General features: G+C 38.0%; 1 protein-coding gene across 2 annotated transcripts in view; it reads left to right on the top strand.

The window, feature by feature from the left end:
• Window positions 1–1,262: 1,262 nt before the first annotated feature.
• The window catches only part of LOC131164727 (uncharacterized), a 68,082-nt gene continuing 42,000 nt past the window's right edge, over window positions 1,263–27,344 (top strand). Inside the window, exons 1-3 of one of the 2 annotated variants that reach the window (XM_058122150.1) lie at window positions 1,263–1,674; window positions 8,129–8,190; window positions 25,729–25,819. In XM_058122150.1, the coding sequence (XP_057978133.1) occupies window positions 1,328–1,674; window positions 8,129–8,190; window positions 25,729–25,819 (500 nt within the window). In that variant the 5' untranslated portion in view covers window positions 1,263–1,327. The remainder of the gene's footprint in view (window positions 1,675–8,128; window positions 8,191–25,728; window positions 25,820–27,344) is intronic. The other variant, XM_058122151.1, reaches the window with a different exon arrangement.

Here is a 27,344-nt window from a genome sequence, read left to right as displayed (position 1 = left end):
CAGGGGATTCGTCGACGAGTCCAAGAAGCCCACTCGTCTACTAGTCTATCAGCTCATGGACGAGTCTTCTATTTTGAGAAATTCTGACTCTCGGTATCTACTTGTCGACGAGCTCAAAGCACTCGTCGATGAGTGCCTGCTGTGCAGCCCCTCCATGTTATTCTTCCTTCCCTTGTTTATGAAACTCCAAGCATAAGAGCCACACCATAAACAACAAACATGATGAGAGGCTCCAGATTGGTGGTCATTTATGGTGGGAGGTGATTATAGGAGGGGAAGCAATGGTGAGAGGATGACCGTGGAAGAACTAAGAAAATGAGGGAGGGAGGGAGAAGGAGACTAGAGAGAGTAGGGAAGGGAGAGGGAAATAATCTCTTGTTGAACGAGGCTTCACAATGGATCTACTATTTGACAACATCAATAGCATTAATTGAAAGGAAAATTAGCAAGCTTTCCAAATAAGATTTGGTTCACCTAATGCTAATAGAATAAGAGATCAGTTCAAAAAGGCTATTTGCAAATGACCTTTATGGTAGATTAGGATTCTAACTCACTTTTAAAGTAGAGGAGAAGTTTGGAACACTAGGATAACATATTACACAATAAGCAACATGTAATCAAGTTCCACAACATCGAAGATCGTGACGAATATGTATTGTTAACTTAAAATTTTCGTTGGAAAATTGTTTTCTATCATCTTATTAGTTTTAAAAAATATTTTAAAAAACTCGTAAAGCTCGTCTCAAGTCAAGAATGCCCTATAATGATTTAAGGCTCAACCTAATATACCAAAAGCCAAAAAAAGGCCAATACATTGCAAATTGAAGATTATACACTTATACAAAACCATGCATTTTCCTCATTCTTAGTTGGGGTTTATGCATTTTTTGTGTGATTGGTACTACCACAAAGATTATGCAGTGTTTCAGTATTTCTTAGTAGAGCCGTTATTATTTTAAAAAATATATTTTTTATAATCTATACCAAATAACTATATATTTAACTTGATATATCAATGAATATGTCCCTTGTGTCATTCATAATTGCAGGTGAACTTATATAAATTTTTTTGATATATCAATAAGTATGTTATTCATGTTGTACATAATTGCATGTAAATAATATTATATAAAATATTTTTTGACATGACATAAATATACTACTTGTGCTGGACATAATTGCAACTGAATAATCTTCCATAAAATATTTTTATATAAGATAAAAATATGCAAATAATTTACCGTAAAATATTTTTTATATTTATATTTTTAAAGTAAAATAAGAAGTGACGGTCTGAAACTGCGAATGCTGCTATGCTCACTGATGCATGTTGCCTTCAGCCGGACAGAAAACAGAAGATGAACGAAGGCCCGGCATTGTGCTTCTTGCTGTAGCAGAATTTCAAGTTTCTCAGGTGACTCTTCAGAGAATGCAGACGGATATGGCGGCCTCGTCGCCAGCCCTAAGCAACAACAGCGCGGACACCACCACAACTTCTGCAACTACCAACGCCACCCCAACTGCCCCCAAAACTGGCGCCACCACCGCCCCTAAAATCAGTCCTGCGGCCGCCACCGTCGCCGCCGCCTTGCAACAGCGTTCCGAGACGCCGAAGACCCAGCGCGGCCTCAACAAGCCCAAGTGTATCAAGTGTGGAAACGTAGCTCGTTCAAGGTAATATTCTCTGCCCTGGTCATCACTCTCGCGTTTGTGAAGTCCTTTTTAACCAAGTGTATTTGGAAGGCGTCGAATTGGTGGTTTGGAAGTTGAAACCCCAGGGCTTTGTGGCATCTCTTTTTCCGTCCATTGACGTCGTGCGTTTGCCCCTTCCTCACTTTTCCAATGTTCCAAGAACATAGTCCGATGATCAAGAATTGTAGAATACTATAATTAAATTTACAATTAAAAACAAATTTCTTCGCGTTGAGTTGGATTTTTTTCGGAATTTCATCTTTACTCTCTGAATTCTTGCATTAATTAGCAACTTGGACCACGTTGGGAGTTCCTGTACTTGTATCCAAAATTTTCGTAGAGATGAGGTTGAGTTCATGCAATATTTCTAATATGACCAAACATATATATTGGCTAGCAATTTAAGTGTAAAATCCATTGTTTCCTAGGTGAAATGCGCAGGTTAAGCTATTCAGCCTTTTTGGATGGCCATATGATATTATTGCATTGAACTCTGGTGTTTATTGTAGATTTTTATTTCCAGGTTGGAACAGTCTGTTTTTGTGCTTTGAATCTTTGATTATTGTTTGAATGCTTTTGGCATGGAAGCCCCTTTGAACACTTGAAATGGACTTTGAGGGGCAAATTCCTGATTTTAGGCTGATTATTTTATAAATTTGATTAAGTATGATAAATGACCATAGTCTATTTTAGTTCATCATTCATTTTTTTTTTTTAATAAACAGAGAAATTTGTTAAGGAGAAGAATCTTATAATAAAAAGAATATAAAAGAAACATTGGGAATAAGATATCCTTCCGAAATATAAGAAAAGGAACAATATAAAAAAACCCAAAAAAACAAATAATTACAAAAATCTTTACTCGATTAAAGCATTTTAATCTCACTGTAAATTTGCTGAAACAGTCCGATCTCACAGTAAATTTGCCTAAACCCCCAATGACACGAGAAACACCACTCTACTTGCAAATTTAAAGAAGTTTCCTTGCTCTAAAAGATTACGACATTCCTCTCCTTCCAAATACACCAAAAGGGTAGCCTTAATCAATTATTGCCACAAAGCTTTTCTCTCCTTCTCCTTCTCGAACTTCCTTTACACTATAACACGATATGTCTCTAAAGAGGAAGGAAGAACCCAATTTTTTTCAAAAATACAAAAAAAATTACTCCAAAAAGACAAGGTGAAATTAAACGTAAGAACAAACGCAAACAATTCTCCCCAATTTAAAGCAAAGGATGCACACATCACACATGACTTATTAGGTCTTCGTTTTTTGAATAAGTCATTAGTGTAAAATTTTTCTTAGATCGCTGTGCGCACAAAGGCTACAATCTTTGATGGAACTTTAGTTTTCAAAATGAAAGAGTGTAGGGAAAAAGGAATAGAAAAGAAAGGCTTGCAAGAAATTCCCTAGAAGTGTCTTAACCCAAATCTTTTGTCAATTCCCCCAATGGGGCTGAAAAGGAATGATTCTTTTATCATATGTGGCTCTTTCTACGAAGGCTTAGAGGGCAATTTTATAATTGTGGAGGATCGTTTGGATAAGGAGCAACAGTGTAAGGAAGGGATTTTGTCCACTCCAATTGTTCAAGTTGATCAAAAAGTCATAGAAGCTCAACAATTAATGGATGAGATGGGTCTGTGTTTTCCGATCTTGGAGGTAATGAGGTTTGCTTTGGATGGAGATAAGAAGAAATTGAAGAAGGGGCAGTGTGAACTAGCAATTGAAGTGCTCAGTGAACTATGAGGGCAAGGGCTTAAATAGAGGGTTCCTTATGTGATTTGCTAGTTAAGTCTTTTAAATTTTTTGTTTTTATTATTTTATTATTTATTATTTATTTTAGTTTTTTGAGGGATTGATCACCCTACTTATTGATGTAATCTCCTACAACAACAACAACAAAACCAAACCTTAGTCCCACTAAGTGGGGTCGGTTATATGAATCCTTTTCCGCCAATTTATGCGATCATGGACCATTTCTTTTGATAGATTCAAAGACATTAAATCCTTACTCACTATCTCCTCCCAAGTTATTTTAGGTCTACCCATACCTCTTCTATTGCCTCCCACAGTAACTAAGTCACTTCTTCTCAACAGGTGCACTATACGGCCTACGTGCAAGTGTCCATACCATCTGAGTCGTCCTTCCCTTATCTCTATCTTCTATAGGAGCTACACCTAAATACTTACCAACAATATGGTTCATTCCTTAATTATCTCTTTAATGCTATACCACTCATCCATCTAAGCATCCTCATCTCGGCAACTTTTACTTTTTGGATATTATATTTCTTCGTCGCCCAACATTCTGATCCATATAGCATAGCTGGTCTTACAGATGTCCTATAAAACTTCCCTTTCAATTTTAAGGGTATTCTACGATCACATAGAACGCTTGAAGAAGTTCTCCATTTTACCCAACCTACTTTAATTCTATGCATTACATCATCTTCAATTTCTCCTTCAGCTTGCATAATAGATCCAAGGTATCGAAATCTACAAGTACTATTTATTTCTTCATCATCAAGTTTAACTTTGTCTCCAATATTCCTCCTATCATTACTAAAATTATATTTCATATATTCTGTTTTATTTCTACTTATCTTAAAGCCTCTGGATTCCAAAGCTTCTCTCCATAATTCTAACTCAGTCTCTACTCCATCCCTAGTTTCATCAATTAATACAATATCATCTGCAAACAACATACACCATGGAACCTCCTTTTGAATACTCTTAGTCAATTGGTCCATCACTAAAGCAAAAAGATAAGGACTCAAAGCAGATCCTTGATGTACACCTATGGTAATTGGAAATTCTCTAGTTTCTCCATCTATAGTCTTTACACTAGTCATTACTCCATCGTACATATCCTTAATGACATCGGTATACCTACAACATACACCCTTTTTTTCTAAAACCCACCATAAAACTTCCCTAGGTATCCTATCATATGCTTTCTCAAGGTCAATAAATATCATATGCAAGTCCCTCTTCTTTTCCCTAAACTTTTCCATTAATCTTCTTAAAAGATAAATAGCTTCTGTGGTAGATCTCCTAGGCATAAAACCAAATTGATTTTCTGAGATCTTCGTTTCTAACCTTAATCTTTGTTCAACTACTCTTTCCCATAGTTTCATCGTATGACTCATAAGTTTAATTCCACGATAGTTATTACAATTTTGAATCTCCTTTATTTTTGTATATAGGTATTAAAGTGCTTTTCCTCCATTCATCTGGCATTTTCTTAGTTTTTACAATTGTATTAAATAAATTAGTTAACCATATAATTCCGTTAGCACCCAAGCATTTCCAAACTTCATTAATCTATCTGTCTCATTAAGGTTCATGATAAAATGAAGTTCCAAGACTGCTCACTCTCTTGCAAGAAGCAGGGAATCATAAATAAGGGTGTTAGGAAAAGAAGATGAGAGAAAAACGAGGATAAATAAGAGCCAAAGGAGCATCCCCAATCCAATTATCCACCCAAAAGTAGATACTCTATTACCAACTCTATAACGGACATTAGGAAAAGAAAAGGGTGATGAGACAAATTTTCTAGGATTTAAATTCATTTTAACCCAACTTTAGCATCCCACCTGTTTTGAAGAAGACCAAATTTACCGTGAATATCATGTGCCAAAGAGAGGTAGATTCTAAAGAAAAGTGCCATAACTAATATTCCACCAAGGAAATTTTTTCCTACTCACAACCGCCCAACAGGCAACATATGGTTTGTAGTAGGTCACCTACTCTTAACCATAAAAATCCCTCATTGATTTCTCCAATGTTTGAGCCACTCTTATAGGAATTTTAGAAATGGACCAGTAATACAAGGGGATAGAAGAAAGAAGGCATGAATAAGAGTAATATGGTCCCCAAGAGTGGAAAATGCTCCAATCCACCCATCCAACCTTTGAACAACTATCTTGATAACTAGGTTGCACAAAGAATGAACAGTAGGGTTACCATGGGACACCTATAAATTATAGGCCAACTTAGAACCCACAACTTACTAACTTAGCAAAAGGACTTAAGTTAATTTTGATACACTCTTAGAAAATTTAATTTTAAGGCCTGGCATTTTGAACGAGAGATTAGATTACAATAGTCTCCCTATAAGAGAATTTGGTACTCTTGTTTTTGTTGTGTGATTACTAGAGCTCTACTTTTCTAATATCAAGTAACTTGGCATAGAGAAGGTGACGACATAGTAAAACACTTGTTTGGGTTCTGTTAGAAGAGAAGATAAGGCCTAATAAGGCCCTGTTTTGGATATTTGTGTCCTTTGTTTAAGGGTGGTGAGACCTATTCACATCTATTTCTTCATTGCCCTTTTACTTGGGTGGTTTGGAATAAACTTTTTGGTATTTATAGGGAAGATTGGGTTTGTTGCTCCACTTTAGGCTTTTTATACAATCACTTTTTGAGGTTTTGGTAAAAGGAAGGATAGGAAAACCTTGTGGCGATGCACTGTTATGGCTATTATTTTGTGTTTGGTTGGAGAGAAATGTGAGAATTTTCAAAGGGGATGCTACTGCTAATAATTTGCTTTGGAGTAGAGTGGTATATCTTGCGTCGCTGTGGGTGTCGGTTAACGGATTTTTTTGGTCATGTTTCTTTGGAAAACCTGCAGTGGGACTGGTTGGCTCTGCTTCATTGAGTTGGCTTTCTGTTTATGATGAATTTTTGTTGTAATTTATTGGTATGGATGTAAATGAAGGATTTTTTAGTCTCCCTGTTCTATTTTCCTTTTTTTATTCTCTCTCACCCATTTTTTTTTTTTTTCTGTTGTACATTCTTCTCTCTTCTAATAAATTCTCTGTTCATCAAAAAAATAAAATAAAATTGTAAGGGATGTTGTGTTGAAGAAGGTCATGAGCACTCCTTTCGTGAAATTTGTGGATTAGTTAGTCAATGTTTTCACAAAGCTTTTATTTAAGCCTGCCTTTTCTAATGGTTGATATGAGCTGGGGGTTGGGTGATATTTGTACACCTCCAGCTTGAGGGGAAGTGTTAGAAGGGAATATGTTATTTCAGTAATTAGATTGTATGAGCAGGGTATTTTTGTCCTTAAGACTTTTATTATTATTAATATATAAAAGGGCAGACCTGTAGCTGTATGTAAGTCTCTAGGAAACTGCTGCCTCCTTTCTTTCGCTTGCTTCTTTTTCTTCTCTCTCTCTCTCTCTCTCTCCCTCTCCCTCTCCCTCTCTCTCTCTCTCTCTCTCTCTCTCTCTCTCTCTCTCTCTCTCTCTCTCCCCTCCATTTCTAATTTTACAACAGGTTTGTCTATGTTGAGTCAATGGAAGAGAAGTTAGGGCTTTAGGTTCATTCCTTTTCCAATTTACGAAAAGGTTTGTTATTCAAATTTTATTCTGGGGAGTTGGCTTTGTTAGCAGATTGTGGTCTTTTGGATTGACCCCTTTCTTATCTAGCCATCTAGGTGTCCTGTTCGGTGGTAATCCTAAGTCTGCGGTTTTTGGGGTCTGGTGGTGGAAGTTTCTAAGCATTTGGATGGGTGGATAGGTGCATTATTTTCTCCAGGGGATTGCATTACTTCTATTCAGGCTTGTATTTCTATTATCCCTCTATTATTTGTTTGATTTTAGGATTCTGGTGCAGATAGCAAGTAAGATTTAGAGGATCATGCAAGATTTTCATCTAGGGTTGGGATAAATTTATTAGTGCTAGTATTCCCTTTCCACACTATAAATTTATTTGGAATGCCAAAGTTCCATCAAAGATTAAGGCTTTTATTTGGTTGGTTGCTCTTAATAGAGTTAACACTAAAAATCTTTTGCTGAATAAGAGATCGTCAATGGCAATTTCTCCCGATATTTGTGCTCTTTGTCTTGATAGTTCGCTCATTTGTTCCTACACCGTTCGTTTGCTTGGGTCATGCAGAACAAGCTTTCTGGTCTTTTCAGAGAAAATTGGGTTCGTCTGGAGTTGTGGAGGATTTGCTAGCCACTTCATTTTCTGGTTTTGGTAAAAGGAAGGATGCACTTGCTTTTTGGATTTGTGCGGTTTTTGCTGTTTTGTGGGGTTCATGGTTCGAATGAGATGCTCGTCTATTTATGGGGAAAAAGTTAAACTTATCTTTCTTAGGGGAAAAGATTCAGTATTTTGCCTTGCTTTGGTGTTCTTCTGCTGGTTTTTAAAGGAGTAGGTTTTCTGATATCCAAAGGGATTGGTTGGATTTGTTAGTGTGATGGTGGCATTTTAATTTATTGTTTTTGTTGTATTTTTTTGTTTTGTTTTGTTTTTTCTTTCTTTTATTTAATAGGATTTCTCGTTCTCCCTCTTGTACATTCTTCTCTAATAAATTGATCTTCCTTTGCTATAAAAAAGTAGTACTTGTTAAATTGCTTTTATGCATGGAAATGATGTCTTTTTTCTATTTTATTGATATTATGAGGTGAATTAACAATGCAGGTGTCCATTCCAATCATGCAAAAGTTGCTGCTCAAAAGCTCAAAATCCATGTCATATACACGGTATGTCAATTTAAGTGCTTATGTAGTGGCTTATTAAGTATTAACATTTGAAATAATCTTCAGTAGGAAGTCATTTAGTCATATTATATAGTGGGAAATTTGAGTTAAAAAGTGGATACCATAACCTTAAGATACTGTTAAAAGGTTATAATGACCTTAAAACCCTGTTAACATCTGCAGTTTGTATGGATTCATCTTAACACAGTTGAAAATATACAACTTGTTGGCTTGAAATTATATAACTTGTTTGATCTCATGCCTCTTTAGACAAGTTAGTAATTTGCTTACAACTTTCTTATAAAAGGCTTAGTTTTGTCTTGGGGCCCACAAAATCCAAGGTGCATGTGTTACAGACTAACAGGAAACTTTGTGGCATAATCATATAAGCATGAAATCTCAAGTTCTTCTCCAGTTATCGACTTACCCCAATTTCAAACTATATTTTATTTTGTAGTGCTAAACTTATTTGTTAGAGGTGTTTGCTGCAACACAACCTAGATGTATGCTCATTGTATGTGTTTCTAACTTTCTAACAGCAAACAACGAACCAAATTGTTAGTCCCACTCGGTGGAGTTAGCTATATGAATCCTTTTCCACCAATTTATATAATTGTGAGCAATATCCTCCGACAATTTCAGGTCAATTAAATGCTTATTTACTATCTCATTTCAAGTTATTTTATGTCTACTCCTACCCTTTTTATTGTCACTAATAGGAACTAGCTCACTCCTCCTCATTGGTGCACTGTTTGGCCTATGTTGCCAATGCTCAAATCATGTGAGCTGCTTCCCCTCATCTTATTTTCTATAGGCACTATTCTGAACTTACTACAAATATATATATATTTTTTGCTAAACTAAGAAATTTAATAAGAAAAAGCCTAATGTACGAGAAGAAAAGAAAAAGATAGACTAAGGATAATAAAATTCCCACTTTACATAATAAGAAAGCTCACAGTCTAAGCCCAAAACCAAACTCAATGCAAGAGAGCTTACCAGCCAGCTCTCGCTGCATGTCTTCCAAAGAAATTTGGCAAAAGAATCCATTTGCGGACACCCACTAAGTGAAAGATATACCACTCTACTCCAAAGCAAGTTATTATACATAGCCACACCTTTGAAACTTACTATGAATATGTTTGTTTCTTAATTTATCTTTTAATGTTGTATCACTTTTCCACTTTAGCATTTTTGTTTTGGCAAATTTCACTTTTGGATATGTTGTTCCTTAGTTGTCCCCGTATAGCATAGTTGATCTTATAGCTGTCCTATAAAACTTTTCTTTTAATTTTAAGGGTATTCTATGATCATACAATACATCCAAAGCACTTCTCCATTTAACCCACCTGACTTTAAATCTTGTATAACGTCTTCTTTGATATCTCCTTTAGCTTGCATAATAGCCCCAAGGTATCAAAATCTATTAGTGCTATTAGTTTCTTAATTATCAGTTTAATCTTTTCTTCAATATTCCTCCTACTAGTGAACTTACAATTTAAAAATTTTATCTTATTTCTATTTGAAACATCTAAATTCTAAGACTTCTCGCCATAGTTCTAACTTAGATTCTATTCCACCTCTAGTTTCGTCGGTCAGGACAATATTATCTGCAAACGACATACACCATGAGACCTCATCTTACTCCTAGTAAGTGCGTCCATCATTTGTGCAAAGATATAAGGACTCAAAGCAAATTCTTGATGTACACCTAATATGAATTCTTAGACTCTCCACTTGTATTCTTAATGCTAGTCATGACCCTATCATACATATCCTTAATGACAATAATATACCTGTTGCATATCCCCTTCCCCCCCTAGGCACCCCATCATAGGCTTTCTCTTAGTCAATAAAAACCATATGCAAGTCCCTCATCTTTTCCTTGAACATTTTCATTAATATTCTTAAAAGATATATAGCTTCAGTAGTCGATCTCTTAGGCATAAAACCAAATTAATTTTCTTAGACCCTCATTTCTAACCTTAGTCTTTGTTCAAAACTTGTTCCCACAATACATGATAGTTATTACAATTTTGAATATTTCTTTTATTTTTGTATATATGTAATAGGTATTACATTGCTTCTCCTCCATTCCTTGGCATTTTTTTTTTAGTTATAATTGCATGAAATAAGTTGAAAGAAATTGTCCATGATTGCATAAATTGGCAGAAAATGATTTATGTAGCTGACCCCACCTAGTGGGACTTAAGACTTGGTTTGTTGTTGTTGTTGTTGTTATAATTGCATGAAATAAGTTAGTTACCTATATAGTGTTGGTATTACCGCATTAATGTTGGATATTTCAAATTAAAAAAAAATCTGTTTAATAATTGTCAATTTTATTTTAATTAAATATATGTTAAATTTAATATATTAGTTTTAACGTTTTTAAAATATTAACTATAACGGTTTCGTATTTATGATGCTGGAAGTTATACTTAATTTTACTTATATAAATTGTGATACAACTTCATTTTAATATATAGTTTTCTTCTTCGAAATAATTTTATCTCCTACTCTTTCTTGAGGTTTATATTTGTAGGGTAACCAAATGACACTACATCTCCTACAGCTTTGGTGTTTGTGAGTGCACACAAAATCGAGTTAACTGAGTAATCCTAGAGGTCGTGTGTGCAATTACTATATACACTAAGAAATATTCTCCATATGTGCGAAATCGGCTTGAAGGACAGTGGTCCTTCCATGCCTTATCTTTTGATAAGTATTTGTATTTTTTTTTAATATTTTTTATTAGTAAATATTTTTCCTTCTATTATATTTCCAACATATAGTTCCGTTATTGCCTAGGCATTTCCAAACTTCTATTGGGATGTTATCTGGTTTTATAGTTTTTCCATTTTTTATCTTTTTCAGTGCAAACATAGATTCATTACATCTAACTTGCCAATTGATCTTAAATTTTTAGTTTTTTTTCTTATTTGTCAATTTTAAGTCTAAGCCTTCTACTGGGTTTTCATTAAATAGCTTATCAAAGTAACTTCGTCATTTTTCCTTTTTTTCTTCCTCTTTAACCAACGCACTATCATCCTCATTTATATATATATATATATATATATATATATATATTTTACATTACCTAAGTCCTTGCTCTATTTTTTTTCTCTAGCTCTAGCATGTTAAAATATGCTTCTTTCCTCTTCTTTTGTATCTAATCTATCATATAAATTATTATATGCTCTATGTTTAACTTTACTAATGACCTTTTTTGCATCTTTTCTTGCCTTTTTATACTTTTCAAAGTTCTCCATACTTCTATACTTTTGCCATGTTCTATACCAAGATCTTTCTATCTTTGTGGCTTTTTGGAAATGACCCCACCACTAACTTCCTTTACTAGTCAGGAATCTTCCTTTAGATTCACCTAAAGTCTCTTTTGTTGCCTTTTTAATAGAGCTAGCTATCCTATTCCAAAGAGTGTTTGCATCTTCACTATCTCCTATTGTCTAATCACTTTATTTTATCATTTTGTCTTTAAATTTATTATATATTCTCCCTTTAGGTTCTACCACCTTGTTCTTTTTCATTGATTGATGATGCGCTTTCTCTTCCATTTTTAATACATATATCCAACACTAGAACTCTATGCTGTGTAGTTAAACTTTCACCTGGGATAAGTTTATAAGCCTCACATGATACATGATTCACCGTCCTAGTTAAGAAAAAAATCTATTTGACTTTTATTTTGTCTACTCTTGAAGGTTCTTAAGTGTTCTTCTCTCTTCTTAAAGCATGTAACCATTGTAATAAGATTATATGATATAGCAAGGTCTAAGATCATATCTTTGGGCTTAATTTTTATCTCCAAGTCGATGCCCGTCATGTATCCTCATTCATCTCATAGCCTTTATTGTCCTTTCCGACATTTCCATTCAATCCACTCGAATATTTTCTTGGTCCCTTTACCATCCATTTCTTCCTAAAATTTGTCTTTTAAAGTTATTGCTAAGCCCCTATTTGAGGATCATAAGCTCTAGTGACACTTGTTATCTCTTGATCTAAGTCCATTTTGATTTTTATAATTCTATCCCCTGCTCTTTTAACATCTACAATACTACCTTTTTAGGTCTTTGTCTATAGTGATTCCTATCTCATTCTTATGTTTTTCTTTTCCAATGTACCAAAGGTTAAATCCTGATTTTTCAATTTCTCTTTCTCCCTACCCACTTATTTTCTTGAAGGCAAATTATGTTGATTTTTCTTTTAATTATTGTGTTAATTGTTTATATACTTTTACTGTGAGTATGTCCCTATATTCCACGCTGCTAATCTTACCCTGGTCTCCTAAACTGACCTTTTACCCGCTCACATCTAGAATGGTGTGGGAACCCTTGGATATTTGACACCATCCTTGGTTGCCAACAGCGTGTTGCTTCAGGGCAATGACCTAACCCACCCTGACCCTTTGTTTGCTACTCTTGAGTGGTATAAGTGCAACACGCCACTTGTAGGGGATGTCCCAACGCATAACTAGTAAGGATTCATATCATAGAGATCTGTCAGCTACCTAATGCAACCATTGTGCTTTACTTGGGTTTGGGACAAGCTGTGTGTGAAAAGGTTTAGGATATTGAGTGCATCACAGATAGAGTTTTAGTTTATACTTCAAATAGAAAAAAAAAAAAAAGGATATTGAGTGTATCACAGATGGAGTTTTAGTTTGTACTTTAAATAGAAAATAAAAAAAGGCTTGTAATTTATGACTCTGGTTTGCCTAGTCAATGGCTTGCACTGATTGTTGGTTTTTCACTCTCTTTTTTTTATAAGAAAGGGGAACTTTATTGAAGGCACAGGGAATCTACAAAACAGAGGACTAGGAGTCGACACATAAAAGAAAATACAAAAAAGTACAACAACAACAATCAGAAATCAAAACAAAACCAGTGTATGAACGATCTCCAGTCATTCTGAAAATGAGACAATGGAACTCCTGGAAAAGCATCTGCCACTGATGCTCAAAGAGAGGCATAGAAGACCACCCTCTCCCAAAGCAATCACCTTCGAGGGTTTTACCTTGAAAAATTTTTGAATTCTTTTCTAACAAATTGCACTGCACCATGGCCATTAGTGCAGAAGCCCATAAAATGCTAGCATTTTCCTTCTGCCACAACCTTGAATCTAATAGGAAACAACTCTTCCATGGTGCTTGGACTAAGCCAACATTTTTCATCAACAATGTAAAGAAGATACTTCAATAATCTCCAAGTAAAAGAACAATGCAGAAAGAGGTGGGCAGCAGTCTCACTACTCTGCTTGGACAACTCACGAAGATCAAGTGATAAGGTCTTATTAGGCCGCCTCCTTTGCAGAAACAATCATTATTATTTACCTCAATCAAAATCGTGCACCAAATTGAAGTATTATCCTTGAAAGGAATCTTGGCCTTCCAAATAAAATTATTCAAGAAGAAAGGATGATCCATTGGGGATTGAAATCTATGGAATCATTGGTTTAGTCTTGACTCTAGGAAAATAGGAATACTTTTTTTTGCTATTGACTTAACAAGGCAAGAGAAAGGATTTACAAGAGAAAGTGCTAAAACCATCAAAAACACCAAATTCACTTATCTTAAGAAAGATGAAACTGATAAGAATAAAGAACCTCAAGTAACTAAACTCATCCACTTGCATATCATGTAGATTATGGGGAAAAAAAAACAAAGATTTCAAGAAAGCTGTGTCATTCCAACTATTGCAACGTTTAATAGGAGCATTGGGTATGTTGGAAAGATTGTATAAATCAGGGAAAGCATCACAAAATGCCTATCCTCTACCACAATGCTCTGGGAGACTGTTTTAAATCATGTAGTGCCTTCTTGAGCTGACACACTAAGCTTGACTCCCCCTAAACAACAAATCTAGGTGGTTGCTCCATATAGGCCTCCTCCCCAATATCACCATGCAAGAAGGCATTCTTTACATCTAACTGATGCAGAGGTCATTGACAAGTGGTAGCCAAGGAGATGAATAGGTGTACTGATCTAAGTTTGGCAATTGGAGAAAAAGTGTTAGAATAATCCAAACCATACACTTGAGTATACCCTTTAACAACAAGACAAGCCTTTAGATGAGCCACAAAACCATTAGGATTGACTTTCATAGTGTATTCCTAGCGACAACTGAGACGACTGACCATAGGCTTGTGAGGAGGAAGAGATACCAAGTCTCAAGTGCCAAACATGGTTGGAAATGGGATGTTGGATGTTGGGTACCTGTGTGTTTGGCTTTCCAAACAACAATGGGAGGATCAACATCATGGGAAGTATGATCATCAGATGAGGAAACAAAAGGTGTGATCATAGTAGTCAGAGGTGCGAGGCGAGCCGAGGCACAAAGGGTTTTTGAAGCCGAGGCGCGAGGCGAAGGTGCGCGCCTCATGAAGGTGAGGCGCACAATTATTAAAATGGTGTAAAATGTCTATTTGGGGTAATTGATATATGAACATATGAATATCTAGTAATATTAGAATTTAAAAAGCCAAAACATTCGATAACAAAATTGAAAATTTAATAAAATTGCTAGTACGAAGCCCAAAAACATCAACAATTCAACATAGTTCAACATCAAAAGAAAAGAGTACAAATAAAAAAATAGTAGCTAAATTTCATTAAAAAGAATAAATCTTATGTATTAGTTATAATTTATAAACTTACAATAATTAAACTAAATATTAAAAATTAAAAAACAGTAGCTAAATTTCAGTAACAAGAATAAATATTATGTATTAGTTATAATTTATAAACTTACATTAATTAAACTAAATATTTAATTAGTAATTACATATACAGAAGAAGAAGAAGAAGAAGAAGAAGAAGAAAAAAAAGAGTAGCTAAATTTCAATAAAAAGAATAAATATTATGTATTAGTTATAATTTATTACAAATTAAAAAACAGTAGCTAAATTTCAGCAAAAAAGAATAAATATTATGTATTAGTTATAGTTTTACATTAATTAAACAAAATATTTAATTTATAAGCTTACATATAAAGAAAAAGAAGAAGAAGAAAAAGAGAAGCAGCAGGCAGCAGGCAGCAGTCAGCAGCACGCAGCACGCAGCCCGCAACAAGCAGGCAGCAGGAAGAAGAAGAAGAAGCTCGAAGACGAAGTCGCAAAGGCTTCCGGCTGGTTCGAAGGCTCGCAGACGAGCTCATGCTGCTGGTTCGAATGTGCAAGATGAACTCACGAAGGGCTTTGAAGGGCTGAAAGGGGCTAGGGCTATGTTTGTTCGAGTCGAATGAGGGCTACGGGTCTGTCCGTGGCTATTTCTCTTCTTTAAGTGACTAAAAATTCACAAGGCACGACTCACTGCGCCTGTTGCCCCACTACGCTTCATCTCGTCTAGCGTCGCCTCTTGCAGGTTACCTCGCCCCACCTGGTTTGAGGCGCAAGCCTCTTCGCCTCATTGCGCCTTGCGCCTGAGGCGCGCTTTTAACTACTATGGGCTTGATAGTAGAAGCTAGAGGGAACCCTCTTCCTTGGAGCCTCCGTCATGAATACACTTGCAAATTAGGATGATCAAGAAGATGAGAAGGACTTAAATTACATGGAAACTCAAATGGTTGATAAGGCAAGGACTGCAAACTAGAATCTGGAAGATTAGGCAGAGGAAAAGACTCATTGAGCTCAGAAGCTCTGAGGGACTGGGTATAGTAAGGTGTAGACTCAAAGATGGTAACATTTATAGAAATAAAGTAGTGATGCAGCACAGGACTGTAACAATGATATCCCTTTTGAGTATGTGAGTAGCCTAGAAAGAAACATTTTATAGCATGAGGATCCAACTTATCCACCCCAAGAGTTAGTTGATGAACGAAGGACATACACCCGGATATACAAGGAGGGAGAAAGTAAAGGTGAATTAGGAAAGAGAATGGAGTAAGGAATTTAGCACTAAAAATAGAGAATGGCATCTTGTTGATCAGATAACAAGCATCAAGTACAATATGACTCCAAAACACTTAGGTACATGCATTTGATGAAGTAAGGTGCGAGTGATTTCACTGACATGTTTATTTTTCCTCTCTGCAACCCTATTTTGTTGAGGAGTGTGGGCATAGGATGATTGATAAACAATACCAAACTGAGTCATATAAGTATTGAATTGTGAACCAAAATACTCTTTAGCATTATCACTCTGAAGTATTTGAACTTGAAGACTAAATTGAATCTTTATTTTAGAACAAAATACAAAATATATGAAATAACTCAGAATTATATTTTATTAAATATAGCCAAGTCATTCTTGAATAATCATCCACAAAGGTTACAAAGTACCGGAAATCTAACTTTGACACAACTCTATTAGGACCCCAAAGATCAAAAAGGACTAACATGAGAGGGCTTGCACCAGTTTATTGACTCGAAAAGCAAAAGGGACATGATGGTGCTTTCCCAATTGACAAGACTCATAATCAAGGCTAGACATAAAACCCAAATTAGGAACAAGATATTTCAACTTTTCTAGTGAAGCATGACCAATGCAACAATGAATTTGGAGAGGTGTGGCAGCAGCAGTGCAGGCGGTAAAAGGAGGTAGCGACTCAAGGTGATAAAGTCCACCAACTTCGTGCCCTCCGCCAATCATCTTCGTTGTCTTCAATTCTTGAATAACCACATAATTTGGGAAGTCATGGATTTAGTAATCTTGCTAACAGACATAAGATTGAAAGGAAACTTGGGAATATACAAAATCGAAGGAAGAGAAATAGAAATGGGATTTACCGTCCTAATTCCCTTAATAGTAGTGGTGGATCCATCAACCAGAGTAACACAAGGTAAATTTGTAGGATACTGAAGAGTAGAGAAGAAATTAGGTATATCGGTGAAATGATCAATGGTAGCAAATTCTCTGACTCAAGGACTAGGATGAGAAGTAATGGATGATTGGCATACTGTGGGATTACCTATTTGGGCAAGAAATGCAATGGGAAGAGAAGCTTGTTGCGACGCTTGATATTATTGGAACTTGGAATACTCTTTCTCTGACATGGATACAATACATTGCCCCCACTTGGCCCCAAAGGTGTGGAGTCGGTGGTGGCTGCATTGGGCCCCAAAGGTAAGAAGTTGGTGGTGGCTGCATTGGCAACATGTGAAGGTCTACCGTGGAGATCCCAATAATAATGAAGAGTAGAGAAGAAATTAGGTATACCGGTGAAATGATCAATGGAAGCAGATTCTTTGACTCAAGGACTAGGATGAAGTACTAGATGATAGGCATACTGCAAGGTTACTTGTTTGGTCAAGAAATGCAATGGGAAGAGAAGCTTGTTGTGACGCTTGATATTATTGGAACTTGGAATACTCTTTCTCTAACATGGATACAGTACATTGCCCCCTGTCACGGTCCGCCTTTTTCACACCGTTGTGAAGGGCCGTGCGGCGCTAGCTAAAGCACTCTTGCTTAACTAGCCAGCCTTTTGTTTACCAACATTCATCCACGAAGCACTTTCATTAACATTCAATCAGATAGCAGCGGAAATAATAATCAATTCATGAAAGCCGTGGCAACCAAGCAGTAAATATTGAAGCAAACGTAATTCATTAACAAATCCTCCGTTGACATGTTGTACTTAGCGAGGGAGGCAAGTAGGCTAAGCACGTTGACAATTGCTAGTGAGTTTTACAATGATTGATGAACACTCACCCTCCCCTAAAAAGCTTTCTAGGCCATTCTCACTCTAGCACTAGGAAACATCAAAGTGACCGAGGAGTCATACTGCCTTATTTGGCTTACAATGAAATAAATACTAGAAAATAACCCTACACTAGTATTTACATGATGGAAACCCATCCCAAACACACGAGATAAGCGGTCATAGGCAAGCATAATGCCCTGAACAAGCTTAGCCCGTGACATTCTCCCCCACTTATGCGGTCGACGTCCTCGTAGACTTTTGGCGATAGGTACACTTCAACTTTGTCCACGAATGGCTTCAAATCTTCCGCAGAAATCCAGCTGATTTCTTTATCATCAAGGCACTTCCACTTCACTAGGAACTTCTGCCGCTTCTTCCTTGAGGATAGGAACTTTCTATCTGCAAGGATCTCTTCAACATCATGTTTGTCAGGTTGCACTGTCTTCAACTCTGCGCTGCTTGACTGACTTCTGCTCAGGTCGTTGGTGTTGGCGTTGAATGGCTTGAGGCAATTGACATGAAACTGCGGTCTTCTCCCCTTATCTGCCCACTTCTTCATCTGCTTAGAAGCTTTCTCCAGATAGGCAAGGGCAAAGTCTGCATTCTGTCTCCCTTCACTGGTGAAGATGTACGCCTTAGGACTCTTTCGTCTGTACGGCTCACCCACTGTGTGAGGTAACAGTGGCAGCTAGCCTGTAACAAGCACAAAAGGGCTCTTGTTGGTTGTTGAGCGCCTTTGGGCGTTGCCACAGAATGGAGCCACATCAAGTAGTTGCACGCCATTCTTCTGGTTGTCATTGACACAATGGTGCAAGTACTCATCTAGTAGCTCTCTGAATCTCTTCATCTGTCCGTCTGTCTGTCGGTGAGAACTCGAAGAGATGTCAAGATGTGACCTGAATATCCTGAAAAACTCTGTTAAGAAGTTGTCAGTGAACATTAAATCTTGGTCACAAATAATAACTTGGGGAAAACCCCAATGTTTCACAACAGTCACAAGGAACAATTGTGTCGTCCCCTCTGCCGAACAGTACTTTGGTGCGGCCATGAAAGTACCATACTTCTTCCGCTCCCCCTTGTCTTGTTGGCAAGTGAGACAAGTTTTGGTATAATCAACCACATCATCCCGCGTGTGCGGCCAATAATACTTCCCCAGTAGTCCTGTCATTGGAGTCATTCTCCGCGAATACCCCTTAACGAACTTCCTGTAGAAACTAGTAAGGTCAAGAAAGGAACGCAACTCCTTCACTGTCGTGGGGATCTTCCATTCTTGAATCATCCTTACCTTCTCCATACCCCTCCGGATACAACCTTGTTCAACGACTTGACCAAGGAATTTGTTGCTCCGCCGAGCGAAAGAGAAATTCTCCTTCTTAAAATTCAGACTGTTTCCCTTCAGCCTGTCGAACACCTTCCGTAGATGCTCTTCATGTTTCCTCTGAAACAACACCGATACTCCCAACGGTGTTTTGGAAGGGCGAACACATCCCGCTTCCACTTCATCAAGCTGTTTCCCCAACTCTACTATCTCTCTAGGCGCAATCCAACATGGCCTTTTAGCAGGTGGTTTCACTCCTGATAACAACTTGATCTCTTGCTCCACAGTCCGTCGTGAAGGCAAATTTTGAGGCAGCTTATCCGGCAACACCTCCTTATACTCATCCAACACCGCTTGGATGGTCGTAGGCTCCAGCTCTTGGCCTACTTCTTTGTCTACCACCACCGTGGCTAGACGTGTCTGCTCACCCTTACCCAATCCTTCATTGAGTTGAATGGCTGAAAGGGACTTCCCTTCGTCTCCTTTCGTTGCAACGACTTGCACCATGCACGAGTGATCTCCCATCAGACACAGGGAACCAGCCGAAGGCATCAGCACGGCCCTTCACAACGGTGTGAAAAGGCGGACCGTGACACCCCCACTCGGCCCCAAAGGTGTGGAGTCGGTGGTGGCTGCACTAGCTGGCCCCAAAGGTGAGAAGTTGGTGGTGGCTGCATTGGAAACATGTGAAGGTCTACTGTGGAGATCCCAATACTGCTCAATAGTTTGATTAGTGCACTTGCGAGGAGTGTGTTTACCTCATCCATCTCTACCACCGCGACCACTTGAACCACCTTGATAACTTCTGTTGTTGTTTAATAGAGAACTAGAATCACCCTGTGTGGTAGAGGCTGTCCTCTCAATGCCAGATGCAAGAACAGGAGAATGTGTGCTAAAGGAAACATGAAGGACATGAGAATTAACATTGACAAATGCTAGAAACTCTGCACTACTAAGTATTTGGGACTGGACTGCCTCTAACTAGGGTCGCAATCCCCTAAGAACCTGAAGAACTGTCATCTGCTTTCTTTGCTTTTGCATCTCACGAACATTAACTGTTTTAGGTTGCATGACGTTAAGCTCCTCATGGATATGTTTCATCTCTCCAAAACAATCAGCAATGCTCCTATCTCCTCGTTGTAACTGAAAGTGCTCCTAAGATAAATCTTATACATGTGTAGTGTTACTAGAGTATAGAAGCTTGGTGTCACGGACCCCCAAAATGGGACTCAAGTAAGTGCTGTGTGGCACTCGTTGAGAGTTCTCCCTCGACAAGTCAGCCAAGTCTCACACGTTCAAGCCTGCAATCACGAGCACCTGGTGAGTCTCAATACTCAAGAAAACCAAGGAACAATAGGATATCACACGAGCAATATATTCTTATACACCGAATAAGACTATAACAATCAGAGACATCACAATCCAAGGCAACAAAACACCACAATGAAAACGACTACTTGTATTATTAAACTACAAGAGAATAATCATACAAACGATAACATAGATAATCATATATTCATTCCAAATCCCTGGAGAATACAATTATAGCAGTATCTCACTCCCCATTTTCCCCATTACATTGTCACTCCCTAACATCCTCCCCCACTCATTTTATTGATGTCCTCGTCGATGTGTTGTAGAAGGGCTTCTCACTGTGCTGATGTCGAAGTAGATGTCGTTGACTACGAATTTTTGAAATCTTTAATCTTTTGTATGGCATGCTGAAGGTTTTCTTCCTTTTCCCAACTATTCTCTTCTTCCCCCAGCCCCAGCCACTGAACCAGATATTGTTGTTGTTGACGACCTTCTGCATTGACGACTCTGTTTGCAATGATCTCTTGGACTTCCTTGTTGATAGGCTACTTTCTGGAAATTGTTGATCTCCTTAACCTTTGTCGGTGTGGATCTGCTTCATCTGTGTGGAATGGCTTTAAATTACTTACATGAAACACGGGATGGACTGGACGTCTGTGGCTTTTCATCCACTCGGGTTGCTCAACCCGATAAGATGCATGTCCCACCTTCTCGATCACTCTAATTGGACCTTTGTAATGGCGTTACAGCCTTTTATCCTTGCCGCGAAGAAATTGAAATATCTCCGGCAGTACTTTTACAAGAACCAGATCTCCAGCTTCAAATTGTTGTGGTCATCTCCCTTTGTCAGCCCATTTCTTCATGCGCTTCGATGCTTTTTCTAACTGAGCTCGAGTGACTTCGATATTTTGCAACCAATTTTTCGTGAATTGGTATGCTTTCGGGCAATTTCCTTTGTATGGACCATCTAGAATGTGCGGAAGAGTCGGTTGTTGACCTGTCACAATCTCAAAAGGGCTTTTATTAGTCGCAGAAGATTTCATAGAGTTGAAACATAATTGTGCCGTGTCCAGTAAAGTAACCCAATTCTTTTGATTGGAGTGAACAAAATGTCGCAAGTATTCTTCTAGCATCCCATTAAAACGTTCGGTCTGACCATCTGTCTGTGGGTGATAGTTGGTGGACAGATTAAGGTTTGAACCCATCAAGCGAAAGAGTTCACCCCAAAATCCCCCCGTGAATCTAACATCCCTATCACTGATTAGGCTTTTTGGAACACCCCCATATTTCACCACATGCTTGAAGAATAGCTGAGCTGTCTTCTCTGCTGAACATGGCTTCGAGACTGGTACAAAAGTTGCGTACTTAGAGAACTGGTCAATCACCACCAAAATTGTGTCATACTCCTATAACGAGGAAATGAAGTCTAAAGAGACACTCTCCCATGGTCTGGCAGGCACTGGCAATGGCTCCAATAAACCTGAGGTCTTCTTTCTTTCTACCTTGTCTTGTTGACAGATCAAGCAAGTTTTGATTTAACTCATCACATTATCTTGCATATTCGGCCAATAGTACCCCTGTGTAATCAATGCCTGAGTTCTTCACCATCCCGGATGACCAGCCCACAACGTATCATGGCACTCTTTTAGTAAGGTTTTCCTCAAGTTTTCAGCTTTGGGCACATAGACTCTCCTACCTTTAGTCATTATCAGTCCATCTTCTACCCAGAATTGTCGTGTCTTCCCTTCTTCTATTAGTTTGCTCAGTGACTGCGCCTGTTGGTCTGTACTTAAATGTTCCCTGATAAGATTCTTCAAAGGTAACGCCACCCTACTAGTTGATAGATGACTGATGAGTTTCAATGCTGCCAATTCGGTTTTTCTACTTAAAAGATCGGCCACTTCATTCGTCTTCCCAACTTTATATTCAAAATCAAAATTAAATTCAGTTAGCTTCTCCTGCCAACGGGCTTGTTTTGACGTTAGTCCAGGTTGTGACAAAAAGCGAGTAATTGCCACATTATCGATTTTTACCACAAATTTGGACCCCAAAAGATAGTGCCTCCACACTCGAAGACACTGTACCACTACGAGAAGCTCCTTTTCCTGTGCTGTATAGTTCCGTTCGGAATCCGATAATTTTCTACTTTCAAAAGCAACTGGATGCCCTTCCTGTAAGAGAACTCTCCCTAATGCAAAGTCTGAGGCATCTACTTGCACTTCAAACGACTTTGTCACATCAGGAAGGATTAGCACAGGATCTCCAACAATCTTTTCCTTTAATTCAACGAATGCTGATTGGCACTCTTCTGACCACCCCCATGGTACCCCATTTGTGGGCTTATACACTTTAGTGGGCATGGAATCATTATTGGCGGACGTAGGAAAATTTCGCTTCTCAGAATTATCTAAAAAATCATCTAACCATTCGGCAGCAGCGAGGGCAGAAGAGAGATCACCAGCACCCTGCCGGCGCAATTCATTCCTTGGCCATGTCTTCAAACCCCAAAGAAAATGAATTAGTTTGTCTGATTCGGTCATGTCTATAATGTCCAACATCAAGGCTTGGTATTCTTGTACGTAGCTCCTTATTGAGCCGGTTTGTTGCAATTCCATTACTTTGCACTTTGCTATGTACTCCACATTTTCGGGATAGAATTGAGTCTTCAACGCTTGTTTCAACCCCTCCCATGTGTTGATAACACATCTATTGTGCTGAATATCATTCCATTTAGTTCTTCACCACACTTTTGCATCCCCTACCAGGTATATCGTTGCTAGATTTACCCGGTCCACTTCTAGATCCACTCGTGAGCACGTGAAGTAGTGCTCCATATCAAAGAAGAAATTATCCAGCTCCTTGGCGTCTCGCATACCCCCAAAACTTTTAGGTTCCGGTACCTTCAATCGAAAACTTTCAATTGGATCTGCGACTGGCCTCCGGGCTATCTGTGCCACTGCATTCACTTTCACAGTGATCTCTTGTAAATCCCTCTGGACTTGGACCACCGCACTTTGGATATTGTCCATCTCCTTCGAATCTTCCTTCAAAGCAGTAATGGACTTCTTAACATTTTCTGCAAGGAAATCAAAATTATCCGTTAGCTCCCGTAAGGAGCCCTCAAGCTCTATTGACTCTCCTCGTTGGGACAAAAGAGATGGCAAGATGCCCTCAATATGTTCTAGCCTACTCTCAAAGGCTTCCAACTGCTCGATACTCTTCTGGAAGGCCTCAAGCTCTCTTGGCCGTTTCTCCAAGGATTTCACACGTGGAATGAATTTTTCAAGTTCCTCAAGTCTCTCTACAACTTTTGATACTCCATAGAGATTTTCTCTAGGGTTTTCTTCAGCGGCCTCAAGCTCTGTTGGCACGCTTTTCTCTTTTATCAATGTTGCCACCTACCGTTGGAGTTCACCGCATGTTCTCTCCAGGGTTACAAGTTTCGTCTCAAGCGCCTCAATGCGCTCTACTTTTCCTGACTTGTTTCTCATATTACCACTCATGGTGCTCGCACACACTGTGCTCTGATACCAACTGTCACGGACCCCCAAAATGGGACCCAAGTAAGGGCCGTGTGGCACTCGTTGAGAGCTCTCCCTCGACAAGTCAGCCAAGTCTCACATGTTCAAGCCTGCAATCACGAGCACCTGGTGAGTCTCAATACTCAAGAAAACCAAGGAACAATAGGATATCACACGAGCAATATATTCTTATACATCGAATAAGACTATAACAATCAGAGACATCACAATCCAAGGCAACAAAACACCACAATGAAAAGGACTACTTGTATTATTCAACTACAAGAGAATAATCATACAAACGATAACATAGATAATCATATATTCATTCCAAATCCCTGGAGAATACAATTATAGCAGTATCTCACTCCTCATTTACCCCATTACATTGTCACTCCCTAACACTTGGCATAATCCCAAATCTCCTTGCAGGTATCTAGATGGATTCACATTAGTGCAATCTGTGACTCCATTGAATTCCATAAGAGGGAAACAATCAGGGCATCTTCTTAAATCTACACTTCTTTTCCCTTCTCATAAGAAGGATCAGATTGGAGCAAGTGGTTATATTTTTCTAATCATACTAAATAAATTCGAACAGCCTTAGACCATTGAACATAATTCCTTCCATCCAACTTTTAAGTTATTATCTGAGGCAGAGATGAAGGAAACATTTTTTTGGGATTTATAGATTCCATCCCAACACTCACAAACTAGCAACCACACCAATGTCAAACAAGAAGAACAATCAAAACTAATTGGGACAATCACAAAGATGTGAAGCACTAACACAGCCACGGACGAGGTGAACAACTTACCACCTGATATAGCACTGCCACAGCTTCACAAATAAACTTATGAACACTGCCACTGCTCCAAGGAACTCATAAAGAAGCCTTTATGAACACTGGCAACAGCTAACGGATTACCCTGAGTGCATGGTCAAAAAAGGTTGGATATTTGAGCCAAAAACATGACCAACAGATTGATAATATGGTCTAGAGAAGGAAGCAGAACATGACAGAGGAAATAAAAGGAAAAGGTGGCCGAAAACTCTCTCATGCGCTGGTGCGCGGGGTTGGGACTGCCGGCAGTCGGCTGGTGCATGGCGGTGCGTGGGCGCTTTCCTGCAATGGGGTTTTGTGGGGGTAGGCTTCAGAGTGTTCTGTTTTTGGCTATATGGTTGGTTTTGTGAAATAATGAAGGGTGGAGGTGGATTTGAGAAGGGTAGTGACAGGAAGGTGTTTTCCAGTGACGGCTTTGATAGGGTTTAGGTTGGATCATCCTCTGATACCGTGTTGAGATTTTGATTAAATGAATGACCTAACTTGAAGAGAGATCTTTCCCTCTATTTATAATACAAATCAGATACATTCTATTGACAATAATGTCCCTACTAACTCTCACTAATTTACATGCTAACAAACTTAGTAATAATACTAAAAGGCATAAATAACCTCTAACAGGAAGCAAAGCCAGCATTTCCCCTCCTGTCATCATGGCAGATTTTGGACTTGCAGTCTTACAATGAATGGCTTGCTGTTATTCCTTAAATCTGCTATGGCTATTTTTTTGGTAAAGCACACAAACAAAGGGGGATTACTATAAACCTAAGCGCCCAGTTTTAGGCTGATATGATGGATTTATTGTTATTTGTTTATGCCTTTCATATTGTTTTGAATATGACCTTGTTTTTCATATTTTCTATGCTTATGGACCCTGTATGCAGTTTTGAAAGCTAATGCAAACTTTCCAGACAAGACGCCATCTTCAAGCTCTCCTTTATTTGATCAGAAGTCAAGTGAAGTTTCTTCATCAGGGTAAACTTAAGCATCTCTGTATGTATATCTAGAGTTCCTATGCTGTCAAATTTTTTGTGCGTACTGTTTAGGTTACAAAACCAAGAAATGTTCCCCCTCCTTGGGTACTGAACTTATCATAATTTCTGAAATGAATGTAAGAGCTGCTAAGAAATTTGTAGAACTATAGAAGCCGGGCGCTTTTGCTTCTTCTCCGTAGGTGTTTTTTGTCAATTTTGGTCTGAATACCATGTCCATAGGGTTTGATTTCATTATATAGAAGAGATTTACATAGTTGCTGCCAGATTTTCAGGCACATGGTGCCAGATTTTCAGGCACATGTTCAGTGCCTAAATGCTGCCAGATTTTCAGCATTATTTACTGCCTAATTTTCTGCTATCTACAGTATAAAAATATTTCAACTAAATTATTTATACCATAATTATTCTAAATTATCTCTGTTGACAAATTCTGCTAACATACAGCACATATGTAGCTGTCAATTCTGCTAACATCCCCCCTCAAATTGATGCTGAGCGATCGAGAAGCATCAATTTGTCAAGCAGGAACTGATGGCGAGGACGATTTACACCCTAATTATCCTAAATTATCTCTGTTAGCAAATTCTGCTAACATACAGCACATATGTAGCTGTCAATTCTGCTAACATTATTCTTATTGACTGCATTTACAGAATCTTCTCCTTGAAGTTCCTTTCTCTGGCCTCCCATTCATTTGATCCTCTCTCAGCTTATTTAAGGTGTCGATGGGTCTTTTGTTGGTTTTTAGAATTGTTTGGATTGGAAATGCTTGCTTGTTTGCCTTTTTTCCTTAGATCTATGGACTTTCTTATCTTCATAATTCTCCAATATCTTCTTCCTAGTTGCTTGAGAGAGGATCTATTTCTTGGGATTTCAATTTTTTTAGAAATCACAATAAGTGGGAAATGACAAGCTTACACATTTGGTGGAGGCTCTTGCATCTTTTGTTCTCTTTCTAGGTCTGCTTTGAGATCCAGATGAGGGATAATTCTGATTGTTTCTCTGGCAGATATTTTTTAGCATATTAGTTGAATGTTCTTTGTCTTCCTTTTCTTTGGACAAGGTCATTTGGAAAGCAGAAGTTTCTCAATATTCAAGGCTTTCACTTAGACTTTTGTTTTTAACAAATTTAAATATTGATCATTTGTTACTAATGAAGAGGCCTTGTATGGCATTTTGTTTGCATGTGGTGTGTTGTAACTTTTTGAAGAAAACTATTCCACAGCTTTTTCTGCATTGATTGATTATTAGATTGTGAGCGACCAGACTGTTTGATGTTTTTTGGTGACTCATGGGGTTGTATGGGTATGGTGGGAGAATTTTTGATGGTTAGATTTAGGGGATTTGGTGGGAATAAGAAGGAAAAGATTCTTCAGCAATGTGCGTTTGCTCTTTAGGTATTATGTGCGGAGAAGAATGATAGGATCTTTCATAATTCGATTTACTCCTTTGGATTTGCTTTGGTGTAGATTTCTTTTTTAGGTTTTGTCTGAGTTTTTATTTTA

This window comes from Malania oleifera, chromosome 9 (genome assembly GCF_029873635.1).
Source record: "Malania oleifera isolate guangnan ecotype guangnan chromosome 9, ASM2987363v1, whole genome shotgun sequence".
NCBI lineage: Eukaryota > Viridiplantae > Streptophyta > Magnoliopsida > Santalales > Ximeniaceae > Malania > Malania oleifera.
Note: the sequence above shows the minus strand (reverse complement) of the source record. Positions and strands in the feature narration are given on the sequence as shown.